The sequence below is a fragment of the Episyrphus balteatus genome, chromosome 1 (genome assembly GCF_945859705.1).
Source record: "Episyrphus balteatus chromosome 1, idEpiBalt1.1, whole genome shotgun sequence".
NCBI classification, from domain to species: domain Eukaryota; kingdom Metazoa; phylum Arthropoda; class Insecta; order Diptera; family Syrphidae; genus Episyrphus; species Episyrphus balteatus.
Window position 1 is genome coordinate 9,883,741 of NC_079134.1, and position 20,774 is coordinate 9,904,514.

The window sequence follows — 20,774 nt, forward strand, 5'->3', positions numbered from 1 at the left end:
AAAAATACTCATTTTTCAGGCAAAATAAATAAAATATGAAATTTAGGATAAAAGATACATCATCTTTTTGCTAAGATCCTCTTCTTTTAAAAATTTGGGGTGTCAGCCTAATCAAAGCAAAGTTTTGCATACATATTAACATTTCATAGTTAAGAGATGGCATCCGACATTTTTTAAGATAAAAGACGGTCTCACATAAAATGTGACGTACATATATTTCACCCTTTAACTGTATTAAAGTTAATACATTATTGCTGAAATTACTGTTTTCGGTTTTTTTTTGAAAGCTTTTTAGTTGGGTTGTCGAGTAAATACTTGCGCATATTTTAGAATTGGCACCTAACAATTTCTATGTTATCTTCCATTATAGATTCCTACATGTTTAGAAATAGTGTCACACCCGTAACAACGGATACGCCCCTATGAAAATAAAAATGAATTTACCTACAAGAAATTATGTAATTTTCTTTATCAGATAAAATTGAGTTCTATCCAACATAAAAACCTAAAAAAAAAAAACACAAGACAATAACACTACTGTAATAATCTTAATAATATCCACAGAATTAAATACATAAATTTTATTTTTCTAATGTACCTAAACCCAAAAGCAGCTCCCCCAACTAATAACCTTAATCAATTCAAAAAATCAATAAACAAAGTCTACACAAAATCATAAATAACATTCACATCTTGAAAAGGTCAACACCTGCTAGACCCTAGACGATATATGAAAAACTAAAAAGACCACACACACATCATATTTATTACGTTTTTAAAATCCCTTTTTTACTGCCCTTCCTTATTCGCATAGACGTCTTTCATTGCATGTCCAATCAAATCGATATAACTACTCATAGGTATATATGTACAAGACATAACAACCTCAAACTTCAATGCACTTCACTGTTCAAGTTGACGAGTGAGTGCAGTTACCCCCAAAGTAAAGGGTAACTTTTTTTGTATTTGTAAATTTATAGTTAAAGAGAGAACTTTATACAATTTTATAAAAATGATTACAGCAAACAATTTCATTTTATCAAAGAGTTTGACGTCGCCGCCGTCACGTAGTTATACACACAAATTTTTAATTCGCTCTATATTACAGCAAATAAGATTTAAAAAACTTTCAAATCTCAACTCTCAACCTCTAAAACCCTTCTCTATTCTATATAAATCCTCGCCGCGGGCGCGTGTTTGTCATACAATTATTCTCCCTCTCTCTATAAACTTTTGTTGTATACTATACCAATTACTTCATCATAAACTCTCGTATAGTTTTGTGTATTCTCTCCGCAAAATACTCATCTCCAATTTTAACTTGAGCAAAAGCTTTTTTAACCAGCAAAATCCAAAAAAGCTTTGGCTTCTCCACATCCCCAGCACAGAAAATCTATCAGCTACAACACAAGATTCAATTCGAGTTTTTCATCATCATCTGGTCGCACTTTTCGGAGAAGAAAAATAACCGTTCCGCACCCGTATACGCAGTTGGTTGGTTACTAGCGGTCATCTTAAAAGTTCACAGTTGAAAACTAAAATTAAATTTTATTTTTTTATATATCAACGGGGGTGGTCGTGTGTCCTTGATATTCAAAATCGTCCTTTAAAAAATCTAAAAAAAAAAACAAAACTATTCGAACGAAATCAGGATTTTGCAAAATTCATTGCAAATCCTTTAAGATAAAATTTAACCTAGTGCCGGGTTCATTCATAGCTTAACCGCAAATTAACTTTCAAGGATAACCGAAGGAAGAAAACCTAAATTAGCAAATATGCAATCTTTATTAGTAGCAAGTGCAATTTTGCTTATGTTCACAGTCCAGCAAGGTGAGGATTTCTTTTTCTGTTTCAAAAAAAAAAAAGTTATACAGGATTTTTTTTTCAACCAAGGATACACAAGGAAATCAAGTGGAGTGTTGTGTTACATAACTTTTTGGTGTATAGTAATCTCCTATCCTTTGTGGTGTTTTATTTTACGGGTTGGGCATTTTGTGGGTGGGTTGGTTGGTGGATGTTGTTTTGGGGGTTGTGGTTGCCAATGTCTTTCATTACAAAAAAAAAATAATTATTGTGAATTGGGTTGAATAGTGTTATCCTTTTTTGATGAAAATTGGGGTAAAAAAAAATATCTACACATTTTGACTCCATGTATCTATCGATTGGTTTTCCTCCAGGATGTGCAAAAATTTTTTGGTAGGTATACCCAATTCCATCTCTTTGGTATTTTGCCTTACCACTTAACACTGGTGTCAGAGTTATCCTTCCGTTTGAAAAAGAAAAAAAAACCAACACAGTCATGCGCAACTTGGAGGAGACTTTTGTAGGCAAAAAGGACTATAGCAATGAGTTTGTAAAAGAGTTGGAGGTTTTTCCCACAGAGAAGAAGAAGAAGAAGGAAAATTTTGTTTTTCAGATGCAATTTGATTCAAGAAAAAAAGAAAAGGCTTGGTAAAAAAAGCTTCGTCTCTATTGTCGTAAATGCACACACAGAAGAACAATTACCCTGGTGGAAAAGAAGACGAAGAAGAAAAAGAGGATTTTTGCAAACACAACGATGCAAAAAATCAATACTCGTGGAATGTGGAGCATTGGATCACAATGAGGGAGTTTTTTGTACATACATATCCTCTTTTTTTACAAAAATTCTTCATCTCGGGGTTGGGGAAGAATTTTTGTTTCCAAAATATGATATACTCCAAAGAAATTTAAAAATTTGTTGACCTCTTTTTTTTTTGGTTTATTATTAGTTTCCACCCCAATTGGTCTAGAATTCATCCCTCTTTATCGGCAAATTAGAAAATAGTTCTGACCTCTATTTTGAATAATCTGTATTCATTGTGAATTATATAAATGATCGTATACCTACAAAACAGTAGTACAACCAGAGTACAGTACACACTATTAAATTGTGTTCCATTTTGATTATAATACGAGAAGCCATCTACTATCTACTACACTAGACATTACAATGTACAATGAAGAGAGATCATTTTCAACTTTCGAGGTCTTTAAATTGATTGAAATGTCTTGAGTTGAGAGATGATAACCATTTTGTTTAAGCTATTAATCTTATAAGTTCGTTTTAGTTGGTGTGATGTGATTTGATAGCAAAATCAACATGACACTAATAACTAGTAATTTATTCATGTTGTACATTATGTATATTTTTTTTTCATAGATTTTAGAATGAGTTAACTTAAGTTCTCACTTTTGAAGTGTGTTTTGTGTTATTTTAATTTATTTGACATAAAGTTGGTTGTTGAACACAGATGGTATATATTAATAACTTAATTATCTGACTATGATTTAATTGACATGGTTGAAAAATGTTTGCATTTTTTGTTTTACATCGATTGTAGCTCTTAATTAAGATGACTGAAGATGCCAATATTAGTCATCTAGTCTCTTAATTTAACTTGCATTTAACTTCAGCGCAAGTTTAAAGAGTGGAAATTAGTGATGGGAACTATCTAATAAAAACTATCAAACTATCGATAGTTGTAAAATATTCATTCATTCGATAGTTTGAAATCATTCTTTCATTCATTCATTCACTTAGGCCCAATTTATTCACTCTCCATTATTTTTAAAGGCTCCATTAAAAATTATAAAACTGTCAAATCGCATACAAATTTTAAAATTTCCCTTTTTTAATGGCGACTTTAAATTTAATGGAGTGTGAATAAATTGGACCTAAGTTACTATTTTCATTCGAATAGTTTTTTCATTCGATAGTTTTTTATTCGATAGTTTTTTCATTCGAATTGTTTTTTTTTTTTATTCGATAAGAATAGTTTATTTATGCGATAGTTTTTTAATTTAAATATTTTTCTTAAACGATAGTTTTTTCATTCAAATAGTTTTCTTAAACGATAGTTTTTTCATTTGAATATTTTTTTCGGTTCGATAGTCTATTCGATAGTTTTATTCGATAGTATTTATTCGAATGAATGAATGAACTATTCGATAGTTCAAATCATTCAGTTACTAACTATGTATAGTTCAAATCATTCGATATTTCCCATCACTAGTGGAAATATATCAAGTTTTGGTGTTCGAAAAATAATCGAGCTAAAAATCATATTGAAAAAAGTAGGTTGATGGATCATAATTCTATCTGATATCTGTCAGTCTGTGAGCATTTCAGTATGTCACTCAGTCAGCATATCAGTATGTCAATCTGTGTAAGGAAAGCCACAAAGCGCATGAGTGGATTCACTTCATGCTATTGGGTGTAAAACATTTTTTATTTCCACTCTCCAGAGTTTTTTCTTGAAATATTTCTTAGGCCAAAAAATAACGGTAGCTACCATATACCAATTTTGGAAAATTTTTTTTTCTACCGGTCCTTCAGCTCTCGAGTGTGCTTCTAAAAAAATCATTAATAACGGTATTTATAATATAACTTATTATTATTAAATTTATGGTTTTCTTAAACGACTGACCTAGATTTCAACGAACTTTCTTGAATAAAAGTTTAAAGTAGCTCCTTTGTGTTTTTTTTTTAATAATGTATAAAATTAAATGCACGGCTGGTTCGTATGTACTTGCTCTTTAAATGCAAAAAACCTATATTTTAGATATTAACTGGAAATATATATTATTATTATTTTTCCTAAAACACTTTTGAAAAATTTAGAGAATTTCATCTTTCAAAATTATAAGAAATATCTGTCCATAAATTTAAAAAAATTGGTTCTACCTTTCAAAAAATATACCTACGAGATTAACTAAAGGGACACAATAGACCTTAAAGGTCGCAGTGCAACTTCCCCCCCCCCCCCCCACAACTTTCAACTAAAAAATATGAGAAAAACTAAAAACGCAGTTTAGCTAGAGTCACTTAAACCATTACGTACACCAAATTGAATCAAAATCGTGAGAGTGTACTACCTCGGCACCTCGGCAACTCTATATCAGAGATATTCGTTATAAATGAGATATAAATAAAATATAACAATAAACGGGTCTTTGAAATCATCTGTACTAAGTTTCATGCAAATGCATCTGTCCGGCCCAGGGATGCCAGAAATCATGATTTAGCATGATTTTGATGTTTTTTGAACTAAAATCATGTTTTAATGTTTTCGTGCCCAAAATGATGTTTTTTCTTTAATCCAAGAGAAAAATCTTTATAATCTTTTTGTAAACCACCAATATTTTTCAATAGCTGAACTGTTATTTTTAATAAGTCATTCAATACCTACATGAAGTATGTATACAGGGTGTCCCACAGTCACCGCCCCAAACGAAAACCATGGATTCCTGAGGTCATTTTAAGTCGAAAAACTTAAGAGGTAATTTTCTCGTTTTCGTCCCGTTTTCGAGTTACCACGGTTTTTATGATTTTTGTTCTCTTTTCCCTTATCTGGCTTTATCTTTGCCAAACTAGGTTTAATTTGAAAAATTTTTTTTACAACCAATTAAGAATTTATTACAGTTTTAGTTTGTCTCAAAACTTTTTTTTCTGCGGACAACCGTTTCTCCACAATTTTGCATCAAATACAATTTTCTTCGTTTTTTAAGTTGTTTTTTACACTTTCATATCATTTAAGTCAAAAAAACACGTTAATGAGTATTAATTTTTTGTCCTTTTTATTAAAGCCCAGTTTATTTTCATAAAAAAAATAAGTTTTATTTCATAAAAAAGGCTACTGAAAGTAATTAAAAAAAATAAACAAACTGAGTGAATTAAAAAAAAATAATTTTTAAATACAAAATTTATTTAAATGAATTTAAACTTTTTCTGAGATTTATTAAATTTGTTCTTTTCTTAGCCACAATAGCTCAGAAAAAGTTTTTAATTCATTTAAATAAATTTTGTATTTAAAAATTATTTTTTTTTAATTCACTCAGTTTGTTTATTTTTTTTAATTACTTTCAGTAGCCTTTTTTATTAAATAAAACTTATTTTTTTTATGAAAATAAACTGGGCTTTAATAAAAAGGACAAAAAATTAATACTCATTAACGTGTTTTTTTGACTTAAATGATATGAAAGTGTAAAAAACAACTTAAAAAACGAAGAAAATTGTATTTGATGCAAAATTGTGGAGAAACGGTTGTCCGCAGAAAAAAAAGTTTTGAGACAAACTAAAACTGTAATAAATTCTTAATTGGTTGTAAAAAAAATTTTTCAAATTAAACCTAGTTTGGCAAAGATAAAGCCAGATAAGGGAAAAGAGAACAAAAATCATAAAAACCGTGGTAACTCGAAAACGGGACGAAAACGAGAAAATTACCTCTTAAGTTTTTCGACTTAAAATGACCTCAGGAATCCATGGTTTTCGTTTGGGGCGGTGACTGTGGGACACCCTGTATATGAAATTAACCTTAAATGAGTACAAATTACAAACTGATTTATGTTTTCAAGTTTTATTCCCGCGCATTTTTGTAATTTAAGTTATAATTACAATGGCCACCTTTAGAAAAAAAAGTGGGTAAATTACAAAAGCAAATAATTATTTTTGCCTTCAAAGGGCAATTTTTCCCGAAAAAAAAAACTATAAACGTTTTGAAGCCAAGATCTAAGAATTCTCCATCATAAAATGAGTTTGATAATTTTCACTTTAAAAATTTTTGCAAAAAGTACCCTGTGTAGTTATACCTCTGATACTTTATACTATTTTCTAAAATTAACTCGAAATAATTTGTTTTATTCCTCCCTAGTCACGATCATTTTCTTTCAAATTTTGCTTTTTTTTATAAATCATGTTTTTTGAACTGAAATCATGTTTTTTATCATGTTTTTTTAAATTTCGAAATGGCAGCACTGGTCCGGCCCATGGACACATGGACGGATATCATCACAAAAACAGTTTTTTTTTTTTTAACTTCTCTATATCATAAAGTTGGTTTTGATTAAAGACAATATTAATAAAACCAATTTATTGTAAAGTAAAGTTTAAATAAGTTTTTAAAATACGGCTCTTACAAATTTTAAGTTGTTTTTCTAAAATTCAAGTGCACTTCTTTTTTGAAGCACAAATTCATTTAAGATTTTTTTTTTTGTTTAAAGAGCGGTTGGTTAGTCAGTGAAATGATCACTAATAACAAAATCTTCGTCTTGGCATCCTATGACTTACATAAAAATTCTAGAAAATTCCGAATGTTACGATTTTCAAGATCACACAGCGAGACTTAAACTATATGGTGTATTACATATAATATATAGTTTTAAAACAAAATCAAGGCAATCTTACGTCTCTGAAAAACGTAACCCCTCTGAAAAACGCAACACTTCTGAAAAACGTAACATTTCATTCCGTTAATTTATCAAAACAGTATCAAACTTACTTTCGAAAACCCTATAATAGTTGAAATACAGTTAGCAAATGCATGAATATTTTGATATTCATCATGATTAAGAATCAGAACAGTTCATAAAAAAAAAAAAAAAACATTTTTAAGTACAAAGGTACATATTTATTTTTTGAGAGGGAATATTCCATATTTCCAAAAGGACATCCTTGTACAACCTCGAAATAAGCGCTAATACGCTAATTTTTTCCTTCTTTATTTTGATATTCTAAAACTTACACCAAAAATTAAAAAAAAATCACATTTCCGCAAATCCGAATTTTCAAATTACAAAAAAAAAAAAATCTTAAACTATTTAATATCTTGTTCAAAAAAATTCCAATTAAATTTTTTTTAATCCAAACACGAGTTTTTGGAAATGTTCTATAATTTTACCAGGTAAAACGACTACAAAAAGGATTCTGAATCAATTGTGTGTTGAAATCAGTAGTTTCGTCACTCTTACAAGAAAGTCAAAAATGAAGAAATCGTTTCTATGACAGAAACCGTTAATATACCGATGTTGTTGAGAACAAACGGAATTGCAATTACTTTTGATTTTTTTTTTTTTTTTCCTAAGTCTCAATCTTAAAGATGCAACAAATACAATTTTTTCATACCATTTGAAAGTTTAAAGATTGGCTAGAAACTTGCTTTATCTGTGAAGATAAATAAAAAAATTACTCATACGCCACAGTGACTCTGTTAGTTAAACCGCAGAAAAATCATTAAAAACACATTTAACCTAGTGGTTAAATTACCACCAACATTTTTCAAGAATACAAAATAAAAACTCCCATGTAGTCCTGGGTCTAAGCTATCACAGGTTTTAGATAAATATATAGCTCAAAAATATTGGATGCCTAAGAAACAAAGCTATAAATTACAACTTGTTTAGCATATTTTTGATTTTCATCTAGAAAACGAACAACATTCCATAAAAATCAGAACTTTGCATTCAATATAATAGTCTCATCGTCAACGTATTCAAATACCTATCTTCCTACTTGTACTCATGGTCAAAGCCACTCTTACAAAATCAAACCTTAGATGTCTCTAAATCTAAACTAAACAAACAGGTTCCAATTGCAATTGCATAATTTCTGCACTTGCTCTTGATCACTCTGTGTCTGTGGTGCCACAGCACCATGACGACGATTGAGTTAATATGACTTCCCTTTGAAACTATTAACCGCATCGGTTGAAATCTTGAAATCCATCTGAATCTGAATCACGTGTTAACCTTGAAGACTATTATAATTTCTATTGTTTGCTATAACTTGCTCTATTTCATTACCTAAAGTGGAGTTCTATAGCTTTTGTTATAGTCCACACTCGTTCCATAATCACCATCACTAAAAATAAAAACTACCCGCAAAACCTTATAACCTCATGATTCTGTTATCACATTAAAAAAGGTGTTTCCAATTACCGCCATCTGGAAAGCTCCACTTTTCAACTACACTTTAACTCAACGAATCTTGAGCTCAAACACATTCCACCAATTAGCAGTATATCTCTCAATCAGCTATCAGTTATGTGTCAAACATTCACTTGACAGATAAGTGTTAAAAATGGAATTTGCAATGCACTAGCCCGAAAAAAAATAAAACATAAACAACTGTCATACACTAATCATGCAAACAATTAGTGGACAAGAGATTTATCTCGCTGCCATGGAGATTGGGATTGGGATCTATGCAGTTTGAACTGATCGCCCACTTGATGATTTTCCGAGCTAATGTAATTCGTATGGTTCGCTGCGGCGCTGAATGCCGCCATTATTGCCCCATGGAACAGATTTATTAATTTGTTCAATAAACTTTTGTGTATGTTGCTTCTATCATGTTTCATGTGTTCTATTGTGCAAGTGAATGCCGCACAAATGCGTGGGATGAACAAAAAGCAAGAGGCTTTTTGGACCGTTCCCGTTCCCGCTCTACAGATGTATAAAGTATAATTTCAACAAATGTGGGTTTCGTTAGCTCCGACTCCGATGGATATAATTGAATTACAGAAAAAAGTAAACGGAAACACAAACGCGTTTTTCTTTTATTATTTTTTTTTTTAATTTGATGGTCCAACCTGACGATCAGTAAATTACATGAACGCAAATGCATATGCTTCGTTTAATGTGACGTCATAATGTGCATTTTCTTGTATGTTAATCATTAGGTTTAGTTCTGTTCATTTTGTATTATGTATTTGTTTGCAAGATTAAAGAGGAATAAGGCGGTTAAACTGCTCCTATTTGGAACAATCTACCCGAGATTGACCTCCACTGTTGTGTGGATTAGAAAAACTTCAGTACGCACTGATTTGTATGGTTTAATCATTGTGTTTTTTTTTTTTTTTTTTGTTCAATTATAGAACAGGGTCTTTCTTTCATGATTGATTGTGATGACTTGGTGGCTAAATGGAATATTTACTTTGTTGAATATAATGGAATTTAAATTATTCTAAGAAAATCGCAAACATTAGTTTAATACAATTTTCGGTTGAAGGGGCGTGGCAGTAACCCATTTTCACTGAAGTCTTTCGAAGATCATACATGCAGCACATGTGATTATCGTGGAACCTTGAAAGTTGTTATAGTATAAACAATACAAACATTTAAAAACTTGAGATTTTATACTCAGGGGGCGTGGTAACCGCCCATTTTCTTTGCATTATTATGCAAAATTAAAGAGAAATTCTGTTTATTGTTGTCTTGATATGGTAGAGCACGTTTTACAACTTAAGAATTTCTTATCACAGGCAGAGTGAGTGTAAAATTTTTGCATACTTAATCTTTGTAAAACCATGAAATTTAACAATCACACAACTAACTTAAAAAAACATGAGAAACATACAAAACTTTAGATTTTATGTGTAAATGGCCTCATTTACCTACCAACTTTATGGTAAAAAATGCTAGGAATTTAAAATTCTGCAGCAATTAGTAAAACTCAACAAAAATACAATGTTTTAAGAAGAATTCAAGTTCTCAATTGTTACAATTAAGTCTCGCGCTAAAGATATAAAAACTATTTTTAAAAACTGTCATTTACTTAAAGATACAAAACAATCATTCCATCGATTAAAATTCTGATAAAAATCTGATTTTTAACAGCTATGTTTTGTCAAGATAAAATCAATACTGTCGCAGTTCAACGTTCTATCTTTTTCAGTGTCAAAAATCATGTTCGAGATCATTTTTTGGCGAACCCTAATGAAAATTGATAGGTACATCTCAAAATATTAATCTATTGAATTCTAATTTTTTTAACTTTTCCTTATAAAGAAAAATCATGTGTGCAATTCACACGTGGTTGAAGTAAAAACATAAAAATCATTTCTCTTGCTAACAAAAAAAAAAATCGAAAAAATATAACTTTTTTTTATTGCATCACTTTTTTTATATGACAACCTACAATAAATTTTATACCATCTGAAAGCTTATTGTTTCAGCTCAAAATATTTATATCGACCATGTCTATACAACATCTACAAAAAGAGCTAGAATTTATTTAACCCAATTAGTTTTCATAAAAAAAGCAAACCAATCAATCTCTTTTCTCTTCTAACGCCATTAAATCCATTTTTTAAAAGACAACCTATAATAAATTTTATATCATTTTTATTTCACCTTTTATATGACGCTTCAATCATATTTCTACCATGCCTACAAAAAATGTAAGAATTTTTTAAAGCCAACCATGTCGAAATTTCATACTTAGATTACGGTACTTCCTCTACTGCTGGTTGGTCATCGGCAAAAAATCTTCACAGGTGTTTTGAGGTATTTTTCAAGTTTTTGAATTAAAGATTATATAACTTGTAGAGCACGTACCGTTATGTGTGATATATTAAATGAAAGGTAATATTATCAGCATGCGTATCAAAGTTAAATAAATGTGTTATGTGTCTTAGATCAAAAGATATAACGTGTTTAGAAAAAGAACATCTTTTCACCGTTATCTCAGAATTTTTAAAATGAAATTAATTGAAATCTTGCACAATTATAATTTACTTAATTACCTATCTACTGTGAAAATTTCATTCATCTATCTATTAAAACAAAAAAGTTATGATCAATTGATTTTTCGTGTCACTTTTTCGTTTCATCTTGTTTCAAATCACTACCATACTAAAGAAGTTTTCACTTCAAAAATAAGAATAAAATTGACTTATCTTTATTAGAAATTTAGCTATTTTTTTAACAAAAAGGTGGAAGACTTTTGATACTCTCTAACACATGCAATTTTGGTCGCGTGGTTATTAAGTCGCAAAAATGGATCACAAAGATTTCAATGCCACATATTCTTCTAAAAATTTAAAAACTGTCTTCAAAAGCATTGAAATCCTTGTGATTTTTGAAATTAAATATTCGCGCGACCAAAATAGCATAATGTTTGTTCCTCGCCTTAGTCCTATTGTGGTAATGTTTTTTTTTTTTTTAATTTTTTTAACTACCATCATCAATTCTCATACCAAAATTAACTATTTTGAAGTTACGAGTGGGTTTAAAAGTTCGCAAAATTAAGGGGTTGAATATGGATAAGCCATGGAGGAAATGAAGAAATGAAGTGGTGGTATATGCTAAGTCCAAAAAATAAAAAAAATAGATTTAATAATATTTTTGAGAAAATTCGAACTTGAGATAAGAATATAATAGATAATAGAGAATACGAACAAAGTGTGTACCAAAGTTATGTTCATATATTCCATTAGTTTTCTTTTCTACTATCGTGTATTTCAAAATTCGATTAGTCCATGAATCTACTTTTGCAAGTTTTATTACTCCTTAGTTCTGCTTTTCAAAATGAAGCACTTTAGAAACCACCGAGTTTTGGTATGAATAATTTCCCGACACACACATTTTCATGGAAATTAAAATATATGGTCATTTGTTCCATCTTTATCATAAGTTTGCCTCATACCAAACAAATTCATGAAATATAAGCATTAAAATGTGAATAGAAGTACCTATTTTTTTTTTTTTTTTTTTCAAAAAAATAACTATAGTAAAGGATGTTTTTGTATTCCTTCTCAAACTTTTAATTCTGGGAAGTCGTTCGATAAATTTTTTAAAATCTATTGATTTTAAGGATAAAAAAGAACAAATTGAAATCCATTGGACAGTAAAAATCAAAATTTATGACTGAAGTTGTTTTTTTTAACAATTCTAAACTGGTCCTTTATTCCTGTATACTTCGAAAACCATTCAAAAAAATGTCAGAAAAAAATCGACTAGTCTCATTAATTGCTCAACACTTTGCATTAAGATTTCCCAGTAAAAAAAAAAGTTACGCATACACCACAGTGACCCTACAAGTTGAAACGTTGAATTTTTCATTATTTTTTTTTTTATTGAAATACCCCTATATTCGCTAGTGTGTTCATTTCATTCTTATATTTGACAGATCTCCAAAATATTTCAACAGAAAATCATAAATAAGAGAGATAACATTTTTTTAATTTTCTCAAAAAGCTGTTTTATTTTGTAACAAAAGAAAACAGAATGCTTCCAATATAAAAAAAACCTTGGCCTGAAATTCATAAAAAAGTTCGCGAAAGAAACTTCCAACAAAGTAAAATATTTTCTGTACTTCCGTTTTTCAATTTGTAAATTGGGGTTTCTATTTGTTTGTTTTTTTTTTTTTTAAAGATTGCTTTGAGGTTGAATAATGATTAAATGTCATTTGATAAAAAGAGTGGGCCTTCCATGTGAGATATGTTCGAGGTGATTTTATAAACTAAAAGAGTATCTTTTAAGATAAAACCCTTTTAAGTAATTTGTATTCTTGTTGTACCTACAATAATAATAATAATCAAGATATTTTAAGGATACTACAAAATTGATTAGAAAAACTAAGATAACCGACACATTCCACCACCCATAATGATGCACAAAACTAAAGCCAAAGGGGTCAACTCAACAGTCACCCTACCCACACCCTCATAGATACTCGTATATGAGTATTTATAGTTATCGGACTACTGAGACAGATTAAACCTTTTAAGCCATTTGACACTGCTGGGTAGTATAGTTATGTTGTGTATTATTCCAAGCAAAACGTGTGTCAAATCAATAAGAGACAATCTGCCGGCGACACTGTTGTTCTACATTAAATGATCCTATTATAATTGAGTGCATTGTGTTTTTGTGTTGCAAGATAATGAGAACGGATAAAAATCTGTGCGTTTTTTTCTTCTTCTGTGCTCTCTCGCATCATCCGATCCGGAGGATATTATGAACGGTTCAGGTTTTTCAGTGTAACCATGGCATGAATTTATTTATAGCCCATACCCAACAGAAAATAATATTCACAAAGAAATGAAGCTCACAATAATTATAAAAATAGAGATAAAAATATTCAAGGACTTTCAAGGAAGAACGAATTTGTATTATGAGGTTTTTCTTTCCTTTTTATTTGTGCAGGTATTATGGCTCATGGAATTTAATTTTTCTTCATGGGGAGTTAAATGTTTTTTTTTCTGGGTTGGGTGGGAGTCGTTATATGTTTATGTATACGTTAAAAATATAGATACAATGAGTATAATGTATAGTCAAGTAAATAAAATAAAATTTCACTCTGTTCTAATGTTACGGAATGCTTTTATCTTTCGAACGTGATGTTTTTGTAAGTATTAGAAATTCTTGTGGGAATCCCGAATAAGAATAGAACCAAATATTCTATTCAATTTTGTTTGTTAAAAAAAAAATGTGAATCGAACAACTTGGCATTCTGGCATTCATGAACTTTCGGTTGGTAAAAGGACTAAAAATGATATTTCATTAAAGAGAATATTGTTTTCATAGATAGCTGATTGTTTTTGATTGTTTTGAGGTATTTCGGCCTGAAACATAGCTCTGATATTCATCGAATTTAGATTTAAATATGTCTAAGTATACATCTTGATGAAACGAACCTAAAATCTTAAAACCAAACTTAAATCCAACCATGAAATTTAACTGATTTCTGAAAAGGACTGTTTAACTTCATTAATCCATTAATTTTATTTTTTTGCATTATTCAATTTTTGTTTTAAAGCGTTCTCATGTAATAAGATTTTTACTTGCGATATAGGTACTATAGCACTATAGGGCAAGTTTAGGATTCGTAAAAAAAATCGAACTCGAGATAACAATTTTACATGACATTACGATGATGGAGAATGCCAAAAAAGTGGGTCCGGCAATTCTGTCTGTCTGTCTGTCTGTCTGTCTGTCTGTCTGTCTGTCTGTGTGTCTGTCTCTATCTGGAGCTGCAGCCTAAACGAGTGAAGTGATTTTCTTCAAACTTGGTAGTTAGCAGTTTTTGGTGATTCCCTAGAGGGGAAATTGAAATTTTTTTTTTATGACCAAAACTAACGGTACCTGCCATATAACGGAAATAGAAAAGTTAATTTTTTTCAAAAACGGCTCTAACGATTTTGATTAAAATTTTTGTGTGTAGTACTACACATAAGAGCCAACTTTTTAAATAAAAAAAATATTTTTTGTACCGTTATTAACGGTACCTGTCATAGAACGGTTTTTTTCGTTTCTGAATATCTCGTACAACATTAACCCGATTTAAATGAAAATTATTATACAAAAGTGTGTAAGTAAAGATAATATTAAAATTTTAGAAAATTTTCAAAAAACGCATTTTTGGTTTTTTAAAAAATATTTCAAAATTTTTTTTTGAAAAATCAATTTTTTGAAAACGGATCAATGAAAAATTTTGAAATTTAGTTTTTATATGTAAATTAATTATTTCTTCAATATGGCATACCAACTTTTTTTTTGAAAAATGTTAAAAATTTTTATATATAAAAAACTATTTTTTTAAAAAACGGCTCCTACAATTTTCGAAAATTTTTTTCTAAAAATACCTTTTTATACGAGAAATAAAATGGCATATTTGTTTTTTTTTTTTAAGATAATTTAAAACGGAGTTTAATTAATTATAAAAACAGATTTAATTTTTTTATATACTACTTATGAAATTTCTTCAAAATATCAAATTTTAAATTTTTTGAATAAAAAGCTTTAACATTATAGTTACATTAAGCATAAGAGCAAGTACGTGCGACCCCAGTCGTGCAATTTATTTTCTTTTTTTTTCCAATTTGGAAACTTTTTTGAATTTTTTCCTAATTTTTCGACAAAACTTTGGTAATTTTATGTTTATATTCGTTCAGTTATCTTATCACAATTCTTTAAAGACCTTTATTTGTTTTATTATTTTTTTTTTTATTGAGAGTGATTTTCAAAACTCGTTTTCGTAGCTTTTTTTGTTTTGAAAATTTTTCACCGAAAATAAACAATTTTTTTGAAAAACCAAAAAACTTTTTCAAATTCTTAAGGGGGGAAATCCCTCTGGAATTTTTTATTTTTGCATTATTTTTTTTTTGCGTAATAAATTTATTTATCAACCGAAGAAACTATTTTCAGTGGTCTTAGCCTTAAATGAAGCCTCAAAAGTGCCTAGATAGTCCCGAAACCAATGCGCTCCGAACCTACCATAGTACGAAAACGAAAACTTTAAACGCATTTTTTTCGAAACTAGTTTTTTTCCGCGCCGTGCAATGTAACTCAAAAACTAATGAAGCTATTGACTTGAAATTTGAAGCAAATTACTCCTTAACTTATTGGCCACAACATGAACCTAAAAGTTGAATAAAATTTGTACAGTAAATATTTTTTTTAATTACTTCTTTGTAAAAAAAACATGGTTTTTTTCGTTTTTTTGATTTCTAATTTTTATTTTTCATTTAAAAAAAATAAATTTAGGTTCATGCAATGCGTACTAATATCATCTAACGGAAAAAAATTTCCTTTTTGATTCAAGATGATTTCCTGGACCTGTGCATTGCACGGCGTAAACTAGAGGCGTCAACTTTGAAATGCTCCAGTGCCGCCATTTTGTTATTTTTTCATTTCAAAAAAAAATTTTTCAATACTTAATAATGTCAGTTATATCTTGTCTTTTTCCAAATTTCAATAAGTGCTTTCAGTTTTTCATAAAAAAATATTGAAAAAGGTGTCGTCCAGAGGGATTTCCCCCCTTAAGCTACATTTCGGCCACATAGAGAAAAAAACAAAACGACACTTTTGATATTTCTGTGGAAATTATCGATAACAAAACGATTATTGAACCTTGGCACTACTGTTTTTATAGAGACAAAAGTAAACTTATCTGGAGTTAGCATTCCGACTACGGTAACGATATTGATACGAGATGCTAAATGCGACAAATTGATTGTATCACTTCGTTTCGTATCTCATATATCGGATGATTTAGTATTGAAATTGGAATGGGGTCGTTACTCGTATGTTTCGTATCTCGTGTGTTTCGTTAATTCACTACCCAGTAACGAAACGTGTGTAACAATACTGTATAGAAGTAACTTTTCGTTCGCGTTACTGAAGTGAATACCCATATATTAGTTACGAATACATACGATTTGCTACAGCTCTAATACTGAATCCTAGACACAAAATGTTAAAAATTTTAACTCGATTTTTGGTGAATATGGACCACCAATCATATTTAAGGTTTTACCATTGATATTTATTTAAAACAAAGCTTCATTCTTATGAATAAATTAACAACGCAAATAAAAAATCATTTTACAAAAAAAAAAATACAAAAAATAAATATTGACGAAACTCAAAAACGTTAAAAACAAAAAGTAGGGTGTAATTTGGACCACCAAAATATTTTCTCAAATATCTTTAGTTAACTTAAAGTTAACTAAAATTCCATTACTTACAAAAAGAAATAGAAATAGTTTTATAGCCTTGATTGTATTTGTGTCTGTGGAGAAAATCTGGTGGTCCATATTAGACGCATGGTCCGTATGTTACATAATCCCTCTAAATGAAGAAAAACTCTCATTTCTACGAGCTCATAATTTTAAGGCTTTTAGGTATTTTTCTATTTTTTGTGAGGGTTAAGAGTGAATTATTTTACGGAGCCACCACAGTTTTTTTGTACCATATATATTTTTACTGTCAAGAGTCAATATAATAATTAAGTTTTATTATTTTTTTTTCCAGGTTCGGCAATACAATGCTTTGTATGCAACAGTCATAAAGATGCCAACTGCAATCTGGATATTCCACCAGATAATCTCTTGAAAGATTGCCGTCAAGAATATTCATCACGAGAACAGGGTCTATCAATTTTCTGCAGAAAAATCAGTCAAGTGATTGAATTTGCTGTCAATGGATGTAAGAACCTTCTTTCTCATTACTTTTAGAATATATTTATAACAAAAAATTTCACTTGCAGTACCCCCAGATACCCGTGTTATCCGAACCTGCGGTTTCCTTAACCAAACCAATTACAACTATTGTTACTCGCGTGCTGGATTTGGTGGACGTCAAGTTGTCTGCTCCTGCGATCAGGATCGTTGCAATGGCAGCGGTGCCCTTAACTCGTCATTCTTAATATTGGCCGCTTCGATCTTATGTGGACTTTTACTAATGTTTACTAAACGCGTTTAATTATTTATTTAAATAATTTGTTAAAACAAAAAAAACATTTTTTTCGGGCTTTAAATTTTTTTTTGTGAATTTTAAAACTTTGTTTATAATTTTTCTCATGAATAAGTTTTACAATTTTTTCGAAGAAAAATAAAAAAAAATAAAAAAACAATAAAACAAATCGATAAAACAACAGAATTTTAAAAAAATGTATAAAGAATGTGTTTAAAAATAAAAAGAAAACATAAAAAATAAAAACAAAAACAAGTCCTTTTTCTTAAAATAAATTTTATATTTTTTTAAGTTAATAAATATAAATTGTTAAACCTTTCCACCAAGCACAAGCAAAAATACATGCAGAACTTATAATTTTAAGGAGATAGTAAAATACATTTTAAACTTAAAGAAATAAAAAAATCTATAAATATAACACAATTTCAAAATAATGTATCCTTTTATTGCAAAATAAAATTTTAAGAAAATAAAAAAACAAAAACCTACGAGGAAACAGCTGAACCAAAGATAAATTGAAAAAATTACATTTTATAGCGAACGAAAATCGATAGTCACAAGAAAAATCTCATTAAAAAATTTCAACAGAAAAAAAAAACAAAAATTACAAAAAATACTTTTTGTATATAAAAATAAATTATAAATTAAATTTAAAAAAAAAATATATAGGTAATAAATAAGTAAAATATTTCCCTACAACTTTATGTTATTCATTTTTAATTTGCAATTTAGTGGGTGATTTTATTATCGACGATTTATAAACTTAAGAAAGAGATCAAATAAAAATGTTAGAATGTTTTTTTTATATAAAAAGAACATTTGATTCAGATCCAAAAAAAATACATCCACCGTATAACAAGACCACCAAATCGTAAATCGATCAACACCACCAAAATCGATCGATCTGACATCAAATTTTGTTTATCTCTCATCTTCAAGTTGAAAATAGCGATTTCAAAAATTACCCATAAAAATTGCTTCAAATGCTGTAGAAAAAATAAATCTTACAAATTGTTTACATGTAGCTTTTAACATAATTAAAAATAAAAAAAAAAAAAACAAAAAACAAAAAACTTAAATTGTTAAATTTTAATTATAAAGTTAGTTATTATAAAAAAAAAAAAAAAAAAACAAATATAGATATTTATAGACAAATAAAGTAAAATGCAAATGCAGCTAATACCAAAAATTAATCGTAGTTAATAGAAAAATACAAAAAAAACAACATAGGTCCTTGTACAAGGACCTCCATTTTAGTTATTTTTTACTTTTACTTTAACAAAAACTAAAAATAATAAAAATCTCTTTCGTGTCTGAGAAAAAAAATTTTATTCAAAAAAATGCAATCATGCCTTTTTTCAAACAAAAATTGACTATGAATGTTTCTTATAATGTAGTTCTATTACTTTTTATTGTATAAGTAATAGTTATTTAACACATTTTGCACTTAAAAAAAGAAAAAAACAAACAACAAAAAAAAACTATTGCAGAGAGAACCAATATTGTAATATTATTAAAGAAAAAAAAAATATATAACAACTGCTATTGGTATACATTTATAGACAAAACAAAAATTGCATGAAATTCTTTTTTGAATAATAACTGCCAGTGTTTTATCATAATTGCATAAATTTTTTTTTAATTTAAATTAAATACCAGACATAAAAAAAATAACATGAAAATGAAATAAAAAGTTATTATAATATTATACAAAGTCAAAAACAAACAAAAAATATATATGAAAACATATTTATTGCTATTATTGTGTTAGTAGGATTGAGAGATAATGGAAAAATTTGAAATCTTTGGGATAAAGCAATAAAGAATTTTGTTGTTTTATTCGATATAAATAAAAAAAATGTGTTTTATTTGAATAAAAAAAAAAATTTTTTCTGGCTTAGGTCAAATTATTTTGAATGAAAAGAAATCGGGCGAGGGAGTCTCTGTTGATAATATTGTTCCCTTTTCGCTTTTATTGTTAATCTTAACAAAATGAAATAAAATTCAAGCGAAAAAAATTTTTGCAGGTAAGCTAAATTTTTAAATGTTGTTTTACAAAAACGAAAGGTGATTAACATGTTAATTTCTTTGACTTTGTTATGAAGAACGGAAATGTGTAACTTCTTCTTTTATATCATTTACAGTGCTCAACAATCTGCACAATAAAAAGAAATTAATGGTAAGGCGTTTTACGAAGAGCAATTTTTTATATTTTTTTCATTTAAAAATCAAAGAATTTAAAAATATGAAATGCCAACGATTTCGATTTTTTAACTCAACTATGTATGTAAAATTTTTAATGGTCAACTATATAATTTATAAGTATTATTTCCTTAGCGATAGAAAATTTCTATTTGCACCTACCGTTTATCAATACATAAAAAAGTTACACATACGCCACAGTAACCATCTCAGTTTCTGATCTAAATCTTGTTATTTAAGTCCCAATTTCTTCAATCCGTACGGATTTTATTTTCGTTTCCGTTTTCATATTCGAAAGAATATTAGAACAGCCGTGAATAACACAACTTCTTAAGTGAATTTGAACCCCAAAAAAGTAGTTACGCTGCTTGAGTTCTTCTATTGAGATGCATTTGAAAAAAAATCAAAGTAGTAAAAGCCTTTTTATTTTGATTATTTTTTTTATAAATGCATGTATCTTAAAATAAAAGACAATCGCATTTCTGAGTGCCATTTTCTGGGGGCCTATTACGTAAAACGATTATCGTTTAAATCGGCTCGTTATCGTTGAAAAGCGACTCCGTAAAACGATTATCGTATAAAAACGATGACACGCGACTGCGTAAAACGAAAATCGTTTAAGGCTGAACGATACTCGTTTTGTCAATACGACTGACATTCGTTTTGGTTTTGTTGTGGAAAATATTTTGTGTCTACTAGTGATATTCCTCTTGAAATAATTAAAATAAAAAACTAATTGGAAGAGAATATGTAAATAAATACATTTTTAATTCGTCGTTTAAAAAATATTTCGTGTC

At 28.8% G+C, this 20,774-nt stretch overlaps 1 protein-coding gene across 1 annotated transcript; it reads left to right on the plus strand.

Moving 5' to 3' along the window:
- The first annotated feature begins 1,078 nt into the window (after positions 1-1,078).
- Positions 1,079-19,000, plus strand: LOC129905126 (uncharacterized). Its single transcript, XM_055980516.1, has 3 exons — positions 1,079-1,830; positions 17,335-17,508; positions 17,570-19,000. Exons 1-3 carry the CDS (start codon positions 1,776-1,778, stop codon positions 17,782-17,784), a joined length of 444 nt encoding a protein of 147 aa, XP_055836491.1. The 5' UTR covers positions 1,079-1,775; the 3' UTR covers positions 17,785-19,000.
- Positions 19,001-20,774: the final 1,774 nt, after the last annotated feature.

What these genes read in the sequence shown, in the direction of transcription:
- LOC129905126 (XM_055980516.1), top strand. Translation starts at nt 1,776, where the DNA reads ATGCAATCTTTATTAGTAGCAAGTGCAATTTTGCTTATGTTCACAGTC. An exon ending in TATGTTCACAGTCCAGCAAG is followed by an intron (nt 1,831 to 17,334) that starts GTGAGGATTTCT and finishes TTTTTTTTCCAG; the next exon opens with GTTCGGCAATACAATGCTTT. An exon ending in TGAATTTGCTGTCAATGGAT is followed by an intron (nt 17,509 to 17,569) that starts GTAAGAACCTTC and finishes TTTCACTTGCAG; the next exon opens with TACCCCCAGATACCCGTGTT.